At 45.8% G+C, this 18,802-nt stretch overlaps 1 protein-coding gene across 1 annotated transcript in view; it reads right to left on the bottom strand.

Moving 5' to 3' along the window:
• Nucleotides 1-18,802, bottom strand: part of grin3a (glutamate receptor, ionotropic, N-methyl-D-aspartate 3A) — a 107,008-nt gene that overhangs the window by 14,736 nt on the left and 73,470 nt on the right. Inside the window, exon 7 of the mRNA XM_030342071.1 lies at nucleotides 6,201-6,352. Within this exon, the coding sequence (XP_030197931.1) occupies nucleotides 6,201-6,352 (152 nt within the window). The remainder of the gene's footprint in view (nucleotides 1-6,200; nucleotides 6,353-18,802) is intronic.

The following is an 18,802-nucleotide window of genomic DNA, read 5'->3' as shown; positions in this document are numbered from 1 at the left end:
CCAGGATGTCTCACGCGACATCCTGCCATTCCTCACCTCAATTATCACTTCAGGCATTGTTCCAGCGTCTTTCAAGACTGCCAGAATAAAGCCTCTCCTCAAAAAAACAACTCTTATTATATCCTACATCCAGAACTACAGACCGGTATCTCTTCTTTCATTCCTGTCTAAAACACTGGAACGTGCCGTTGCTAACCAACTGTCCTCCTATCTCTCATCTAACAACCTCCTTGACCCTCACCAGTCAAGTTTCAAGAAGGCACAATCCACTAAGACGGCTCTCCTCGCGGTGACTGAGGCCCTCTGTATGCCAGAGCCTCATCGCTCTCATCGGTTCTCATTCTCCTCGACCTGTCCGCAGCATTTGACACAGTGAACCACCAGATCCTCCTTGCCACTCTTGCCGAACTTGGCATTGCTGAATCTGCTCTTTCCTGGTTCACATCCTACCTGACGAATCCAACTATCAAGTGACATGGAATGGCACCTTGTCCAAACCTTGCACGCTTGAAACTGGTGTCCCTCAAGGCTCTGTACTGGGGCCTCTTCTGTTCTCCCTCTATACCAGATCTCTGGGCTCGGTAATTGCATCACACAGCTTTTCCTATCACTGCTATGCTGACGACACTCAGCTATCTCTCTCTTTCCCCTCATCTGATGAAGCCCTGATGCAACACGCATATCGGAATATCAGGTGTCCAGCTGCTGAATATCTGGTGTCAGCAGCTGGACAAATGCCCATCACCTTCTCCAACTGCCAGAAACCTCGGTGTGGTATTGGACAATCAGTTATGCTGCACCGCAAACATCACTGCGGTGGCCCGATCCTGCAGATTTGCACTTTACAACATCCGCAGAATCCGGCCCTTCCTCACAGGGGAAGCAGCTCAACTTCTAGTCCAATCACTGGTCATCTCCCGCCTCGAATACTGCAACTCACTCCTGGCTGGACTTCCTGCCCCTGCGATTAAACCTTTGCAGCGCATCAAGAATGCGGCAGCGCGCCTCGTGTTCACCTACCGAAGTTCTCCCATGTGACCCCCCTCTTCCGGGACCTCCACTGGCTCCCTGTAGTAGCTTGCATCAAATTTAAGACGATGGTACTGGCATACAAGGCAGTCGATGGAACTGCCCCTGCCTACTTCCAAGCATTGCTAAAGCTACATACCCCAGCTCGATCCTTCTGCTCAACTACCTCAGCTGGACGTCTGGTACCGCCATCGCTAAGAGCTAACTTTTCTCGGTTTTGGGACCTCAGTGGTGGAGCGAGCTCCCTGCCGCTCTCAGGACCGCAGAGTCGCTCACTATCTTCGGAAAAAGACTCAAGACTCACCTGTTCAGAGTCCACCTCGACTCTGCATAGCCACCCTCCCCCTTCTGGCCACCATTGTAAACTGTATTGTGTTGTGTTGTATTGTATTGTATTATAGTACTTGAGATCTAATCCTAACTGTGTAGCAACTGCAGTAGCTGATATCATTGCTGTAACACAGGGAATTGGTTATCCTAGCGATTGTTGTACTTGCACTTGGTTCTATGAACATCCTTTCTGTACCAACAGCGATATATCGATGCACTTCTTATGACAAATGTACTTATTGTAAGTCGCTTTGGATATAAGCGTCTGCTAAATGCCCTTAATGTAAATGTAAATGTATACCCTGGACTACACCAGTGTTCTTTGTTCAAGGGTACAAAACATCTCCTGCGCCACACTGCCAGACTGCCTATCACTGCTGATATCGAGCAGAACTTTGCTAATTGTTTAGGTTTTCTGCTGGAGAGCCCAGCAAGCCTTAACCCATAGAAAACACGGTTGCGGACATGCCCCAAGCTGCCAAGAATAAACACTATTAGCTGGCATTGGTAGCCTAGGTCCCTTAGTATTTCCAGAATGGGCTGGTATTTAACGATTTTATCATTGAAAGCAATTTCCATGTACAGATCAAACAAACAGCCTATCTCAAGTAAGAGCACTTCCCTTCTGTCTGTTTAAAAACACAACATCAGGGGTATTTGGGATGTGACACATCACATCAATAGAGCTGTTAAACCATTCCAGCATGATGTGTGAATGTTTGTACATGGTCACATTTTCTAGAAATACTTCTTTAACATTGCTGGAAATCAGATCGACAAGTCGGTCATGGCGTGCAATATACAGTCCTTTGTAGATAGTACAGACATTCACAATATGGGCAACTGATTCAAGTTGATGGCCAGACTGCATTATACAGTGTGGATGGTGGTTTGCAGGATACCATAATGCCAGATTGTATTTGGTAGGTAGCACCTGCAGCCTAGCTGAGTGGGAAGCAGAGTGGTCGATAAAGTCTAGGCATGCTAGCTTTCCCTGCATTCTAAGTCCAGTCCAGTGTTGTTTGGTCGGTTTGTTTTATGTGAAGAAGGAATCTCCTTGCTGTTGTGTTCTGTAGTATGTGTTGTGCCTCATTGTGATACACAGTTGGCTCTGCGGTTACAGTTGGGTTGGTGACAACTGCATCAGATGCCTATGATGCTGTGTGTGAGTTGTGTTATATACCTCATTCTGTTGCACAGATCATTTAGGTCCGGCCAGTCCGACCGAACTCCAAAGCCTGCAGCTTGTGTGTCCAGTTTCCCGCTGCTTTTCCTCCCAAAGCCTAAGAAGCTGTCCTAGCCTGTTTTGGCCAGAGGGACATTTCTCTTCCTGAGGTGAAGTAGGAGGAAAGCCTAAGAAGCTGTCCTGGCCTGCTTTGGCCAGAGGGACCTTTCTCTTCCTGAGGTCCAGCAGGTGGGAAGCTCTGGCAAGCTCTCTGACAGTGGCATCATCATTGTTGAGCATGCTGATGAGGTATGTCAGCCTGGTAGCAGTGTATACCCATTCCACGTTTGGGACACCTCTTTATGTGAGAGGAAGATGAGATCCCAGGTAGAGTGTGAGTTCAGTCCTAGCCATTTTCTGACAGCTTGGGCTGTTTTATTGTTCATGTCCTGTAAGACATTTTGCAGGATGTGGACGTTTGCATAGAGGTGTTGTACCTTTGCCAGGGCTACCTCTCTGATAGCGTCCAGTTTCATGACTACAGGGAGTGGGGAGGAATCAATTAAATATATTCTGTTCTTATAGGCACAACATAGCTCCTATGCCTGCTCCCCCCACTCACCCGCAATGTTGATGTTATGGCCAAGGTAGGTGTATGGCTCGTGGCGTGAGTAGACCGTGATAGGCTGTCCCATTGTTGTGAAGGAGGGTGGTTTGTCAGATTTGGCTTTATACCAGCGGTTGCCACCGCTGCGTCATTCACAAAGAGCTGCACACTTGGTGTGCTTCACCTTCAGCTTTGACCAGTCAAGAAATTCATCTGTTCTGGCGACCATGTTGTGTATGACACTCTCGTCTCTGGTAGGACACCTCGACATCATCAGCGTAACCCTGAACAGGGTTTGGGGATCTGATATCAGGTGGTGCACACTGACAGAGCCACTTGAGCCACCTGTTAATTGCAAGGATGAAGTTCACCGCACTCCAGGGGCAACCTGTTTTAATCCCAACCTGTAGCGGAATGGGCTCTGTGAGTTGGTGTCCACAGATCCATTGCAGAAAAGATCCCTTATATACATCCGTTATGATGTCTACAAAGGGCTGAGGTAGATGGATCTCCTTCAGTGCATTCAGCATAATTTTGTGGGATAGTGTTCCAAAGGCATCTCTTAAATCTGGGAATACAGTATAAAGTTTACATGATTTATGTTTGGAATCATCAACTCCAGTTTTAAGGCAGTACACATGCTCGTTCATACCCTGTCTGTCTATGTACGATTTTTGTTTAGGTGAGAGGATGCCTGTGTACACAAGCCATGGGAGGATGCGGCCAAGCAGACATTTCATAAAGATTTTGTAGACAGTGGGAAGGAGAGAGATGTCTCTCCATGTGGATGGGTTGCTTGGAATGTTGTCTTTCTTAGGTATATATATATTTGGGTGGACTAGGGTTTTCTGGCTTTGATGGTCTAATATGTCACCCCATCGTATCCACTGGCACTGTTATTTGGCAGGTGGGAAATAACTTTATCTACTTCTTCAAATGTGAATTTAGCACTGGATGGATAATAATCTGGGATAACTGTCTCTATGCTTGTGGACCAAGGGGGCGGGGTCAGCGTTTGGGTCGGGGGTGATCTGGCCATATAGTATTTATAAATGTCAGTAGTATCATTGACGGTTGGCGGGGGGGAGGGAAACATGCTATTATTTAGAATTATGTCAATAGCTCTGGACCTGCGGTGCGGCCATAGGTATGACAGTTTGTCACTAGTTTAAGGAATAAAGTAGTGTCTGAGCTGAGGAAAGCAAAGACTAGGCATTTTTACAAACTCATTGAAGAGGCCAGTGGGAATAGTTTTAAATTGTGGCAACACATAAACAGACTAACCAACTCAAGTAAACAAAAGCACCCAAAGATAAACTGCCTTAATGGATGTGATGAACTCACTACTAGTAATGAGTCAATTGCAAATGGTATTAATCATTTCTTTATTGAGTCTGTGAAAGAATTAGGATTCTTTTTTTTAAATCTACTGAGCCACCTTGTGATGAATTTGACCATGATCACACAAACTCCATCTATATAAAATAAGTAACCCAGGATAAAGTGAAAAGAAATATTGCAAACATGAGTATGTCCATGGCAAAGGATAACCATAATTTAAATACTGTATTTATCAAGAAACATCATAGTTGTCTGTTGGAGCCAATCACTTACCTAGTAAACATATCCATCCAAAAAGATAGGTTCCCAGAATGCTGGAAAACTGCAACAATTACTCCAGTTTATAAATCAGGAGTAGGGACTTACCAGGTAACTACAGGCCTATCGCCATCCTCCCGGTAGTCTCAATAGTTCTAGAGAAAATTGTAGCTGAACGATTAATGGAACACTTAAGAGTCTAACCAACTGCTTTATCCACAGCAGTTTGTTTTTAGACTAAAATACTCCACAGAATCAGCAAATTTTGATCTGCTGGAGAAGATCAAAACTTCCGTGGATAAAAGAAATGTTTTAGGGGCAGTGTTCTTGGATTTAAAAATGGCCTTTGACACTGTTAACCACAGTGTTCCACTCAAAAAATTAAAGCAGTTCAAATTGTCGCCTGAAGCTCTTAAATGGCTTAAATCATATCTGGAGGGTAGACAGCAGTGTGTTAGGGTCAATGGGGTGAAGTCCAGTATGTTAGCAAACAACATGGGTGTACCACAAGGATCCGTGCTTGGTCCATTGCTGTTCACTATGTACATTAATGACCTGCCAAACATCTGCCAAAGTGTCAACTGCCAGATGATGGTGTCATCAGCATACATCTGGCAGTTGACAAGTGCACTGCTGAAATCAATGAAGACAATCTTAACAAAGGTACTAGTCCTTTCTAGATGTTTCAATATACTGTTGATTATTGTCAGCAGTGCATGATACACCCCTGTTCTTGGTTGGTCAGCAAACAGGTTTAGGTCAAGACATGATGAAACTTCAGTTAGCAGGTGGTTTAACAATATCTTTTCAAGACACTTCATATGAACTGAAGTTAATGCAACTGGTCTCAGGTCATTCATTTCTTTAGGTCTATTGTGTTTAGGTTCTGGTATTATAAGGGAGAGCTTCCACTGGTCCAGTATCACTCCTGTCATGTCTACATTCTACCTGTAGACATCATAGAGCACGGTCCCTAACCCCTACCTGAAGTCATCATAGAGCACGGTCCCTAACCCCTACCTGTAGACATCATAGAGCATGGTCCCTAACCCCTACCTGTAGACATCATAGAGCACGGTCCCTAACCCCTACCTGTAGACATCATGGAGCACGGTCCCTAACCCCTACCTATAGACATCATAGAGCACGGTCCCTAACCCCTAACTGCACCGGGATGGGTAGATGACATCACAACCTGAGGTGATGATGGTAGATGACATCACATCCTGAGGTGATGATGGTAGATGACTTCACATCCTGAGAGGATGATGGTTAGGCTACATAACATCCTGAGGTGATGATGGTAGATGACATCACATCCTGAGGTGATGACATCAAATCCTGAGGTGATGATGGTAAATGACATCACATCCTGAGGTGATGACATCATATCCTGAGGTGATGATGGTAATATGATATCACATCCTGAAGTGATGATGGTAGATGACTTCACATCCTTCCTTAACTCACCTCTGTCACAGCGAAGCTCCTCTTCCCACAGGGCACCACTTTGTACCATTTATCGTGCAGCAGGTCCATGAAGCCGTCAGACTTGTACTGGCTCACGAGCTCAGAGATGTTGGAGGTGAAGGGAGAGTTCTGCGGAAGGCCGATACCGTAGCCTGGATTACATTAGATTACACAGATTAGTAGGACACTCAATCAAAGATAAAGGTAACCATTTCATGCATCACTCCAGTGGTAGGCTTAGGATAATTTACATCTGCAGTCCCTAGGTACAAGTAAATACAACACATAAAATCTAAAACATCACCCAAAAAGTACATGTAACAAATAGCAATGTATCGCACATGAAATGTCCCTCACAGACACACGTGTACAGACACACACACACACACACACACACACACACACACACACACACACACACACACACTACATGATCAGGGGGTATGGTGACATGCAAAGCACACAACACTACACCCACAAACATACAAACTTTGAGAAAGTGAAACCCCTCCTCACCCTCCTCAGACCTCCTCACCCTCCTCACCCCCTCACTGTCTCTCACTAACCAGCAAACTGTTGGTTGGAATTGTACTTCCGCCGCAGTAGGGGGCAGTATGTCAGTCAATCTAACCTTGTCAAGGAAATGGTCCCCCATGTTATTGGAATGGCCTAACTGGCCTTGTTTTGTCCAATTGAGACAAATTCCTTTGCTTATTTAAGGGGTATCTAATTTTTTGTTGAGGTGAGTGAGGGTAGGTGCTGGCTTGTTGTGAGGCCAGTACTAGTAATGCTACGCTATGCTATGCTAAATTTATGCTATGCTATGCTAAATTATGGTAAACTATGCCAAGTTGCTAAAAGCTCTTTTGTGAAACATTTAATAACATAAGAAAATAAAACTTCACTTTTTTTTTTTAAACAGAATTGACAGCCCTCGTTTTTGTCCACACTGTCCAGTCCAGTGAGAGACCACATCGGTCCCTCACACACACCTTGTCAGTCCCATGGGAAGATAAAGGTGACTGAAATAAAAAGTAATGACGGTCACTTATCTGGTTGAAATTTCCTCTGGCATTTAATGATAACTATAATATTTGCGCACGCAATGTGCGCGCTCAACCTCAAGTTGTAATTAAACCCATAGAAATAATGTGGGTCAGTCGATAATGTAACAAATTTCTGAGCGCATAATATAATAACATTTTGACTATAATTTTACAACGTATAACATTCGTTCACCACAAATTACTCTTAAAAGCAGTGCCAACATTTAAATATTTTTTAACCATTCAGCGAACAAAAGGCAACAGGCTGGTTATCTTTTAGGGGGCCACTCAATGACATCTAGAAGCATCATCAATACGCCCACTGAAGTGCTGTGAGAAATACAGACTTTCTACTCCTCATTCACATATAAGTTAATTTACATTTCCTAGAGAGATTTTCAGGTACAAATGTCAGGATATGTTGTTCACACATACTGCCCATCAGAAGAATATCAGGACTTAGGCCGTGTTCACATCTAGCGTTTTTTTTTAAATCTGCCAGCGCTTGTTTAACATTTTATTCCTATGGAGCAGAGCGTTTCTGGAAAAAGTCACAGCCGTTTTTTTAAATGCCTCTCCCAGCGTTTTTTTCTGGCATGAGGAGAGTTGAAAAAGTTCAGCTTTCAGGAAGAAAGCGGCCGACGTCAGGCGTCTTTTGGGCAACTGACCAATCCCAAGCGGAACATTGACACTTTGTCACGAAGGAAACTCTCAACTGTCAAAACAAGAAACAATGGCAGATAAACCACTCGGGAAAGTGCCGTCGGAGCGATTAATAGTTGTAATTACAGAACATGTCGAGATCTACGACATGTCTAATGGGCTCTAGCCTGGATACGTAGTAGGCGAGTAACATTGGGTCTAGAATGGGTTCATTGCTAGGCGATAAAATATCCCTATAACATAAAATATCCCTATAACAGACAACAGTAAGAGTATAAAATCGCTTTTCTTTTTGTTGAAAAAACGGTCGTCTCAACTTTTCCCTATTACAAAAACCGCCAGATGTGAACGCGGCCTTACACGTGTGTCTGAAAGCAGCTAGTGTGTGAGCATTGGATTACATTATAAAATTAGACAATTTATGGTAACAGGTAATTGTTCAATGGAAAGTGTAGCATACTATGCATGCAAATCAATTATTAAATAGCTTTTACTGTTATTCAGGGCTGAAAAGTGCATTGACATTTAAAAATGCAAGGAAACTACTATTGGTTAGTTGAAAATAATAATCATCATTGAGATAAACATCCCTTCCAGTATCCTGGCCAAGACAGGAAGCAGTAGCCTACAGCCACACATAGAATACACACAAAATACACACAAAACATAAGAAAAATAAATCAACTAAAATAGTCTGCAGGGTGGAAGGGGGATATCAATATCGCAAGACATTTGGGGAGGCTCAAGGAGGAGAGCAGAGGCGGATGGTGTATAGGGGCAATTTGGGTGACGCACTAGCAACTGGGAGAAAGAGGATTTTTTTTTTTTCTATCACAGCAAAAGTAGTTTTGAGTGTTCTAGACATATTATCTGTCATTGTCCAATCAGCATTCTCCCATTGACTAATGTTATTTCGGATAATGAGCCTTCAATGCATTTTCAATGGGGATTTGGGACTCGCCCTCAAGTCCTTCCGTCATACGTAACTGAGCAAAGAGCGCGAAGGGATATCTTCGATCAAGTCACTTGCTAATTTCAACATGGCTGCTAATGTGTGCAATTCTGTTGTGTCCCTGAAAGAAGTTCCTTTTAGTCGACGAATTGGCATTAAAGCAATCAGGACCTCAAAGACCAAAATTAATAATTAAACAAATTTCTACAAAGGGGGGAAAGTCCTACACCCGAGGATTTTCAACAAATTGTTATGAGAAAAAAAGCTGGCTAGCAGGTTGTGAAGAAGCTAACGTAGTCTTCTGCTACCCCTGCCTACTTTTCCACCCTGACGACTGTTTGGGTATCGACTGCTGTGACAGATATGCATCATCTGTCTGAGAAAATTAAGAAGCACATGGATAGCCACATGGATAGCTGCTTGAGAATTGCGACTATTGGGTGGGTGAACATTGCCACTCAACTGGACGAGGGATAACGGCTAGCTGTTCTTCGACACAACGATGAGGTGAGCAAGAACCGACACATCCTCAACCGGCTCATCCAATGTATGAAGTTTTGCGGAGTGTTTAAGTTGGCTTTGCGAGGCAAGGATGAGACGGAGGGCTCCACAAACCCAGGTATTTTTCACTTCATCCAACACCGTTGCATATTCAAGGGCACATCCAAAGACGGGGCAGAACGAGCTTTTGGAATGTATGCTAGCGGTCGCACAGGAAAGGATTGTGGAGGAGGTCCAAGTCAGCTCGCTATCTGGATAGCTGATGAAACTACGGACGTCTCCACGCAGACACAGCTGGTGCTTGTGCTTAGATACAATGATGACAACCATGCAGAGCAGGAAAAAAAATTGAGTTTATTCCCATCCTGGATTCAACGTCAGTTTCAATTGCCAATGTATTTTTGGAGAGACTGAACCAGCTTTTGGCTGGTTCAGTCTCGTTGCACAAGCTTATGATGGTGCCAGTGTTATGAGGGGAGAGAAGGATGGTGTGAAGCAAAAGGTGCGTGAACATTTTAAGAATGCCCATTATGTGCTTTGCTATGCACATCAGCTTAACTGAGTGAACGCTGGCGCGATTAGCAGCCGCTGCTCTCCGGTTCCTTTGACTGTTTTTAACTGTTTTAATTGTTTTGTTTTTTTTAACCGATGCCCACTGACTCAGCTACTGCAAATGATCTTTTGCATCTATTGACTCCTGCTAGATATTCTTTTACCCAGCGTGTGTCTTAGCCTGGATTAGCATTACCTGTTGCACCGGGCTGTTGGGCTGCCCTCACCTCCGCTGCCTGAAGTCTCCCCGTGGATTATCAACAATGTGGATCGACACGTATTTTGTGTGGTATGTGCTCGGCTGGACTTCCCTGTCCTTCATTTTCAATCTCTAGTCAGCGGCAGTACTCCAATACACAGCCGCTGAGTTCCTGCAGCTACGTTTCCACCTGCCCGATCCACCACCGGCTTTCCACTGCCATGAATTCCCTCGGCCCTATTGTCGGAAATATGTTCACCGCGGATCCCGACAGAGCTTCCACATCGACGACAGCAACCAGATAATAATAATAATAAATTTTATTTATAATGCACTTAATATTCAAGAATCTCAAAGTGCTTCAGAGAAAAAAAAAAAAAACGATTAAAAGGGGGAACCTCAAAGAAAGTTTAGCTAAATGCTCTTTTAAAGAGATGGGTTTTGAGGTTCCGTTTAAAAAGAGCTGTAGTCTGTGGAGCCCTCAGGTGGTCAGGGAGGGCGTTCCATAGTCTAGGGGCAGCAGCAGAAAAGGCCCGATCACCCATGGTGCACAGCTTCGTATGTCGGGTTTGGAGGGTGTGAGTGGATCCTGAACGGAGTGTACGTGAGGTTGTCGGGGGGGTGAGGAGTTCCTGAAGGTAGAGGGGGGCAAGTCCGGGAAGGCACTGGTGGGTGAGGAGGGAGACCTTGTACTCAATTCTGAGTGGGACAGGGAGCCAGTGCAGTGATTTCAGGATGGGGGTGATGTGGTCATGCTTGCGCACCCTCATCAGGACCCTGGCAGCACTGTTTTGAATGTATTGGAGCCTCTGGATGCTCTTGCCAGGGATCCCAATGAGGAGTGCATTGCAGTAGTCCAACCTGGAGGAGACAAAGGCATGAACGAGCTTCTCTGCATCAGCCAGGGTGAGTGATTGGCGGAGTTTGGCGATGTTCCTGAGGTGGTATAATGCTGTCTTACAGAGGTGTTTGATGTGGGTGTCAAAATTAAATTGTGGGTCCATTTTAACACCGAGGTTGGTGACGGATGTGGAAAGGGGGATGTTTTGGCCAGAGAAGGTGATATTGGTGATGGTGGGGGAGCGGAGCTGATGTGGCGTGCCAACAAGGATGGCTTCCGTTTTATGGCTGTTAAGTTGTAGGAAGTTGAGCTTCATCCACGCCTCTATCTCCTCCAGGCAGGTGGTCAGTGTGGATGTTGGCAGAGGGTCAGAAGAAGTGGGGGTTGTCCTGATGTAGAGCTGTGTATCATCAGCATAGCAGTGGTAAGATAAGCCATGCCTGCTAATGACACTACCCAGGGGGAGCATGTACAGTGAGAACAGTGTGGGGCCCAACACCGAGCCCTGGGGGACACCGCAGGTGACGTTGTTGGTGTGTGATTTTGCTTTGCCCAGGGCAACGTGCTCAGTTCTGTCAGTGAGGTACAAGGTGAACCAGTTCTTTACATTTCCTGATAGTCCAATGGTGTATTGCAGGCGGTGAAGGAGAATATTGTGGTCAACCGTATCAAAAGCAGCTGTTAAGTCCAGGAGGATGAGGAGAGATGGGGAGCCGGTGTCTGCTGCCATCAGGAGGTCATTTGTGACCCTGACCAAGGCTGTTTCTGTACTGTGGCCATAGCGGAAACCAGACTGGAATTTTTCAAACAAGTGATGTTGTATGAGGTGATCCTGGAGTTGTGCTGCAACAGTTTTTTCCAGAACTTTTGACAGAAATGGGAGATTTGAGATGGGCCTGTAGTTGGAGAGGACTTCTGGATCAAGGGTAGGTTTTTTTTAATGTTGGTCTGATGACAGCAGTTTTTATCTCATCTCATCTCATTTTCGTCCGCTTATTCGGGGTCGGGTCGCGGGGGGAGCAGCTCAAGCAGGGGGCCCCAGACTTCCCTTTCCCGGGCCACATGGACCAGCTCTGACGGGAGGATCCCGATGCGTTCCCAGGCCAGTGTTGAGATATAATCTCTCCACCTAGTCCTGGGTCTTCCCCGAGGTCTCCTCCCCACTGGACGTGCCTGAAACACCTCCCAAGGAAGGCGCCCAGTGGGCATCCTTGCCAGATGCCCGAACCACCTCAGCTGACTCCTTTCTAAGTAAAGGAGCAGCGGCTCTAATCCGAGTTCCTCACGGATGGCTGAGCTTCTCACCCTAAGCAGTTTTTAATGCAGATGGGATATGGCCGGCCAGGAGGGAGTGGTTAATGATATTGGTGATGGGTGGAGAGACAGCAGAGATGTTGGCCTTCAGCAGAGCTGTAGGGAAGGGGTCTAGTGCACAGGTGGATGGCTTCATTTTCCTGATGACGCCCTCCACCTCTTCCTTTGTGATGCTGGAGAAGGAGCAGAGGGTCTGGACAGAGTCAATTGGTGGGTCAGCAGTTGGAAGGGGCAGGAAAGTAGTGGTGGAGAGGTGTGAGCGGATGTTATTCACTTTTGGTTTAAAAAAGTTGTGGTGACATCAGATTGGGATGGTAAAGGGGGTTTGAGAAGGTGATTGATAGTTGAAAAGAGCTGTTTGGAGTTACCAGGGCTATTGTTGATTATTGTGGAATAGAACCTGGACCGTGCATTATTCAGGGCTTCAGCATATGCCCTCCTGTGTTCCCTGTATGCCTGTTTGTAAACGGTCAGACCAGAGGCCTTGAGTCGCCGCTCAAGGACACGCCCAGCTGCCTTCATTGTCCCTGGTTCACTGGTGTACCAGGGTGCGGAGCGCGAGAAGGAGACTGACCTCGATGTTAAGGGGGCGTGGAGATCCAGGAGACTGCTCAGGGACTGGTTGTATAAGTCCACTGAGTCAGCAACAGAGGGGGAGTCAGTTGAGCCAGAGGAGAGATGTTGAAGGTCCAGGGCCAGGGCATCCATGTTGATATTTTTCACATTCCTGAAGTGGATCTGCCGCTTTGGTTTGGTGTGGGAGGAAGGAAAAGGGAGCTCCATTGACACAACTCTGTGATCCGAGACGCCAAGATCATAGACCTGTAGGTTGCTGATGGGGGCAGAGTTTGAGATGACCAGGTCAATTGTGTGTCCTCTGGAGTGTGTGGGGGCATCAACATGTTGTTGTAGGTTGAGGGAGTCTAGCAGCTGAAGAAAATCAGCAGCGGGCTGGCATGAGGGGGTGTCAACATGAATATTTAAATCACCCAGAATGATGGTATTGGCAGAGGTAGTACAGAGTGTTGTGAGTAGATCAGACATTTCCGGGATGAAAGCAGAGTTGGGTTTTGGGGGCCTGTATATGAGTAGAACAGTCATGGGATGGGGGGGCTTGCATGTGAATGCAAGACATTCACAGGAGGAAGTTGTAGGCAGCACCATGGGGGACAACTCCAGGTCCTGTTTGTGGATGACAGCTAGGCCACCACCGCGTCCAGTTCTGCGGGCTGCCTCCAAGTAACTGTAGCCTGGGGGACAGGCTTCGTTTAGGGCAGAGTAAACCTTTGGCTGGTGCCAGGTTTCTGTTAGACACATGAAGTCAAGTCCTTTTTCCCTGATATGCTCTTCAATCAAGCTGGATTTATTATTTAAGGATTGAGTGTTGAAAAGTTCAAATTTGACTAGTGACTGTGGGGCTATTCTCTGTACAGGTCGCAGAGACTTAAAATCCACTCCGCGCAGGTTGGAATCCACTCCATGAAATCTATCCAGCCGGGAGTGCGGGGATCTCGCGATGTTGTGTCTTTTGCCCTCAGCCGTCTCAGCGGACCTGATAGATGTGATGAAGCCGGCAGGCTGACCATAAATAAAGTTTCTCCCTGAGCCTCTGTGGATATATCGAGGTCTACGCAATAGTTCTAGCTGCTAATGGTGGAAATACAGGGTGGGATGGAGCGATTGTTGTACTTCAGCAGCTGTGGGGCGAAGTACGTCAACATCGAACCAGCCAGAGTGATGTTAGCCTGTTAGCAGCTAGGTACGGACCCGAAGCATCTGGGGAAGAGCTGGGAGGCAGTGCAGAAAATCCACAAGACAGTAGAGACAGCTTAGCAGGTTGACCAGGGCATATTCCTCACCAGGATCACCGGAAAAAAAAAACGCCAGCAGTGACCAGGAAAATGTCACATCGGCTACTTGTTTTTAGCCGTTGTTTTTAGCCGTTGCTAGGGACGCCAAAATAGCAAGTGAGCTACACGGCTCTTCACAATAACAATAACAATAACACTGGAACAACTAAAGACAGTCCATAAGCTTGCTTTTCGTCGCTGATGTAGCTTGCAGGGAACCAAGTAGAGATTATATGTCCACAAAAAAATCACTTTTTAAAATAAAATTGGCCCAAAAATTGCTTGGAGAAGCGGCAAACAGACAGCGCCAGCGTCCTCTCCGTTTGTTGCCTAGTGACAACCGAAAATTAACTAAACAACTAGAGATCTAGACTAAAGATCCATTTCTTCTGGTCCTCTTCTCGTCATCCCCCAGGAATCACCGGACGTAAAGCTGACCGCAGTGTGTTAGCCAGCCTAGCCAGGTCGGCTAACAACAACAACACCAAACACCAACACAACGACGTCAACTTCGGCCTATTTAACGTCCGCTCTCTTACGAGCAAGGGTCCTCTCGTCCAGGAGCTCCTTACTGACCGTAAGCTTGATTTCCTCTGTTTGACTGAAACTTGGCAACAGCCTAGCGACTTTTCACACCTGAACGAATCCACACCTCCCGGATTTGTTTACTCCTGTAAACCCCGTGCCTCTGGCCGAGGAGGTGGTCTCGCGATAATATATCGCGAGAATTGTAAAGTCTCGCCCGTTTCTGTACCTTGAGTGGCCTAGTAACGGGGACGCTGGCGAGTCTAACGCCGCTCTGTATGGCTTGTTCTTATTCAGTATTTTCAATATTTCTCACGATTGCATTGAACATTTTGTTGTTTTTTTGGTCTTTAGTAGTTTAGCTAAGTTTACTAGTTATATATAGTCACTTTTCGCTATTGTAAGTGCGCCAGTTTTCTTTATTTTTACGTGTTGTATACGTGGAGTCGTACAGTTGGTGGACGCTGTTGCCTTTTGAACGCTGCTGCTGCTGCTGCTCACCGGAACGTCATTCAACATAATTTTTTCGCGATTTTCTTTTTCTAGTCTTCTAACTTTTTATCAGTTTTCTTTTGCTTACTTTCAACACCTTCTGTCTGAAACCCTTCTGGACCTCGGTAAGTAAGTGCGTCAGTTTTCTTTATTTATTTATTTATTCCTGAACGTTAAACGTCTGCGTGTTTTGTTTTGTGTTTTGTGCGTGAAGTCGTGCAGCTGTTGGTGGATGACACCTGCTGGCCGGCTAGATTGCTGCTAACCTCCGGCGACGTCCAACTGGCTTCCCTGTCTCCAGCGTAGCTACAACCGGCTTGCTCCACTCCTCTGCCTCCGCTGTGCTGGCTAAGTGGCTGCACCTTAATTGAGCCAGCACTAGTAACGGGGATGTTGGCAAGTCTAACGCCGCTCTATCGGACTACAATTTTCCCCTTCTACCCCTGGAAACTGGTCCCTAGCTAGCCAGCTGGATGCTACCTGTCCGTGCCACTGCTGTCAGCTGTCCGGGACCTGCCTGCAGCGCTGGGCCATTGATTAGCTGGCTGCCGGGTGAGCCATTGCGGGGTGACTACATGCTAGCTGGCTGCTACAACCCTGCCCTCCGTCATCGTCCCCTGCTTAAACACTGGTATTCCATCTCCGAGCTCCTCCAATTACGCTCTTCACCATGCACTCCTCCCGGACACATTATATCCAGCACAATCACCTGTTCAGTCTAAATTGGTCTCATTCTCCCACTCTGCCCCATGGTACACTGACGAACTCCGCCATCTCAAATCCAAACGACGCCAACTGGAACGGCTTTCCCACAAAACAGGTCTTACCGTCCACCAGGAAATGTACAAACAACACCTCCAGCTATACAACGACACCCTGAACTCAGCCCGCTCCTCCTACTACTCAGGAATCATCCAGTCTGGCAGCAGCAATCCAAGGACCCTCTTCAACACCATTAACACACTCCTCAAGCCATTGGACACCATCTCTCACTCCTTCTCAGTTGAAAAATGCAATAACTTCCTATCCTTCTTCAATGATAAAATCAGCACAATCCACAGCCAGTTGACCATCGACCCCGCCCTACGTCCCAAACCGGATCCCCCCCTAACCACCGGTCAATCCTTCTCCTCATTTGCTACCATCACCTCCTCTGATCTTTCCTCCATAGTCTCAACCATGAAATCAACAACCTGCAACCTGGACCCGCTCCCCACCACACTTCTAAAGGCCTGTCTCCCCATTCTCTCCACCCTCATCACTAACACTGTAAACTCCTCTCTATCCTCCGGCCATGTCCCCTCCTCCCTAAAGCTTGCATCAGTCACCCCCGTACTAAAGAAACCCGGCCTGGATCCTGATTCCCCTAACAACTACCGCCCCATCTCCAATCTACCTTTTCTGTCTAAAATCCTGGAACGTGTTGTTGCCAAACAACTCATCACCTACCTTGACACCAACGACCTCTTTGAACTCTTCCAATCCGGTTTCCGCTCCAAACACAGTACAGAAACTGCCCTCCTCAAAGTGACCAATGACCTTCTGCTATCCTCTGACACTGGCTCCCTAAATATCCTCATCCTCCTTGACCTCAGTGCTGCCTTTGACACGATCAATCACTCCATTCTCCTCTCCCGTCTCCAATCCACCCTTGGCATCACTGGCACCGCCCTCTCCTGGCTTGGATCCTATCTCTCCGACAGACATCAATTCATCGCCATCAACAACTGTCAATCAGCCACTACTCCTCTCATCCACGGTGTCCCCCAGGGTTCTGTGCTTGGTCCACTCCTCTTCATTCTGTACATGCTTCCTCTTGGTCAGATCCTTCGTCACCATGGACTCCGGTTCCATTGTTACCAGAGCCGGACAGTAACGGAGTACATTTACTTGAGTACAGTACTTAAGTACAATTTTGAGGGATCTGTACTTTACTCGAGTATCATTTTTGGGGAGTACTCATGACTTTACTCAAGTAAATTTGAGAGGCAAATATTGTACTCTTTACTCCGCTACATTTCTATCCATAACCGTGAGTACACGTTACTTCTTCAAATAATAAAAAAATAAAAGGAGAAAATAAAAATCTCGGAAACCCTCAATTAGTTGTTTCCCTCTCAAACGTGATTGGATAGTGCAGGCGCTACTGAATAGGACAGCCTTCAGCCTGTCTGCAATCACCTTCGCTTTCTGCCAAAGACAACTCCATGGTCAGATTTAGATGAGACAATTGTTGATTTGATTGATGAAAAAACTGAGAAACTCACACATACATACAATTGTTAGCCGAATTTTCTTTTCTGATATTACATATTTATGTAGGCTGAGCAATTGTTTTTATGTTCTTGAGTATACTGTTATACTGTATACATTCCCTTCTTTTCTTTTGGCTGACAAGGTGCTCAATGTTGTGGATAAGGTCAGATATCTGGGTCACATCATAAGGGACGACCTCAGTGATGATGATGATGTTCAGAGACAATACTGTAAATTATATGCACAAGCTAACATGTTGTCACGAAAATTTCATATGTGTACTGATGATGTTAAGGTTGCCCTTTTTAAAGCTTATTGTACTCCACTATATACTGCCCACTTTTGGTGCAGATACAGTAAAAGTAAATATAACAAATTGAGAGTGGCGTATAATGATGCTCTAAGAATTCTGCTGAGGCTACCAAGGTGCACAAGTGCCAGTCAACTGTTTGTAAACAGTGGTGTTCCCACTTTAAATGCATGGCTCAGGAATCTGATGGACAGTTTTATGATGAGATTGATGGACTCAAAAAATGAAATCATAATGACTTTAACCATGCCGAAGTTAAGCAGCATCAGATACACTTCCAGTCTCTGGAAGCATTGGAGAGAGTGTCTGTATGTTTTTTAGTTGTGTTTCTTATTTGTTTGTTGTTGTTTTGTCTCTTGTATTGTCGTGTATATGGACCTATAGTCTGAAATAAAGATGAATAATATACTATTGTGCTATTGCCTTGTGGGCAAGGGAGAAATGTTAAATTAAGCAACATGATGGAAATGACTCCATAACTCCATGTAGGACGTTTCTATACATAAATGTAAGCACTGTGGCAGTAGTAATGCAATATTTAGAAAATGTACTCTTGTACTCTTGATACTCAAGTACTTTTAAAAACAAGTACTTCAGTAATTTTACTTAAGTAGACATCTGACTGTAGTACTTTTACTTGTACTTGAGTAAAATTTAGCAAGGGGTATCTGTACTTTTACTCAAGTAAGGAAGCTGTGTACTCTGTCCGCCTCTGATTGTTACGCTGATGACACACAGCTTTACCTCCCCTCCAAAACCATCAGTCCTTCCACCCTCTCAACCCTCTCCAACTGTTTGACTGACATCAAGACCTGGATGCAAAACAGCTTTCTCAAACTCAACTCCAACAAATCCGAAATCCTCATCATTGGTCCTGACACCCTCACTCACTCCACTCTGAACTTCACCCTTAACATTGACGGCTCCACCATCACCCCCTCCACCAAAATCCGTAACCTTGGAGTTATCCTGGACCCCACTCTCTCCTTCCTCCCCCATGTTAACCATATTACCAAAACTGCCTTTTTCCACCTCCGAAACATCGCCCGCCTCCGCCCCAACCTGTCAACTACCGCTGCTGCGACACTCATCCACGCTTTC

Source organism: Gadus morhua, chromosome 19 (assembly GCF_902167405.1).
Source record: "Gadus morhua chromosome 19, gadMor3.0, whole genome shotgun sequence".
Lineage (NCBI taxonomy): Eukaryota > Metazoa > Chordata > Actinopteri > Gadiformes > Gadidae > Gadus > Gadus morhua.
Note: the sequence above shows the minus strand (reverse complement) of the source record. Positions and strands in the feature narration are given on the sequence as shown.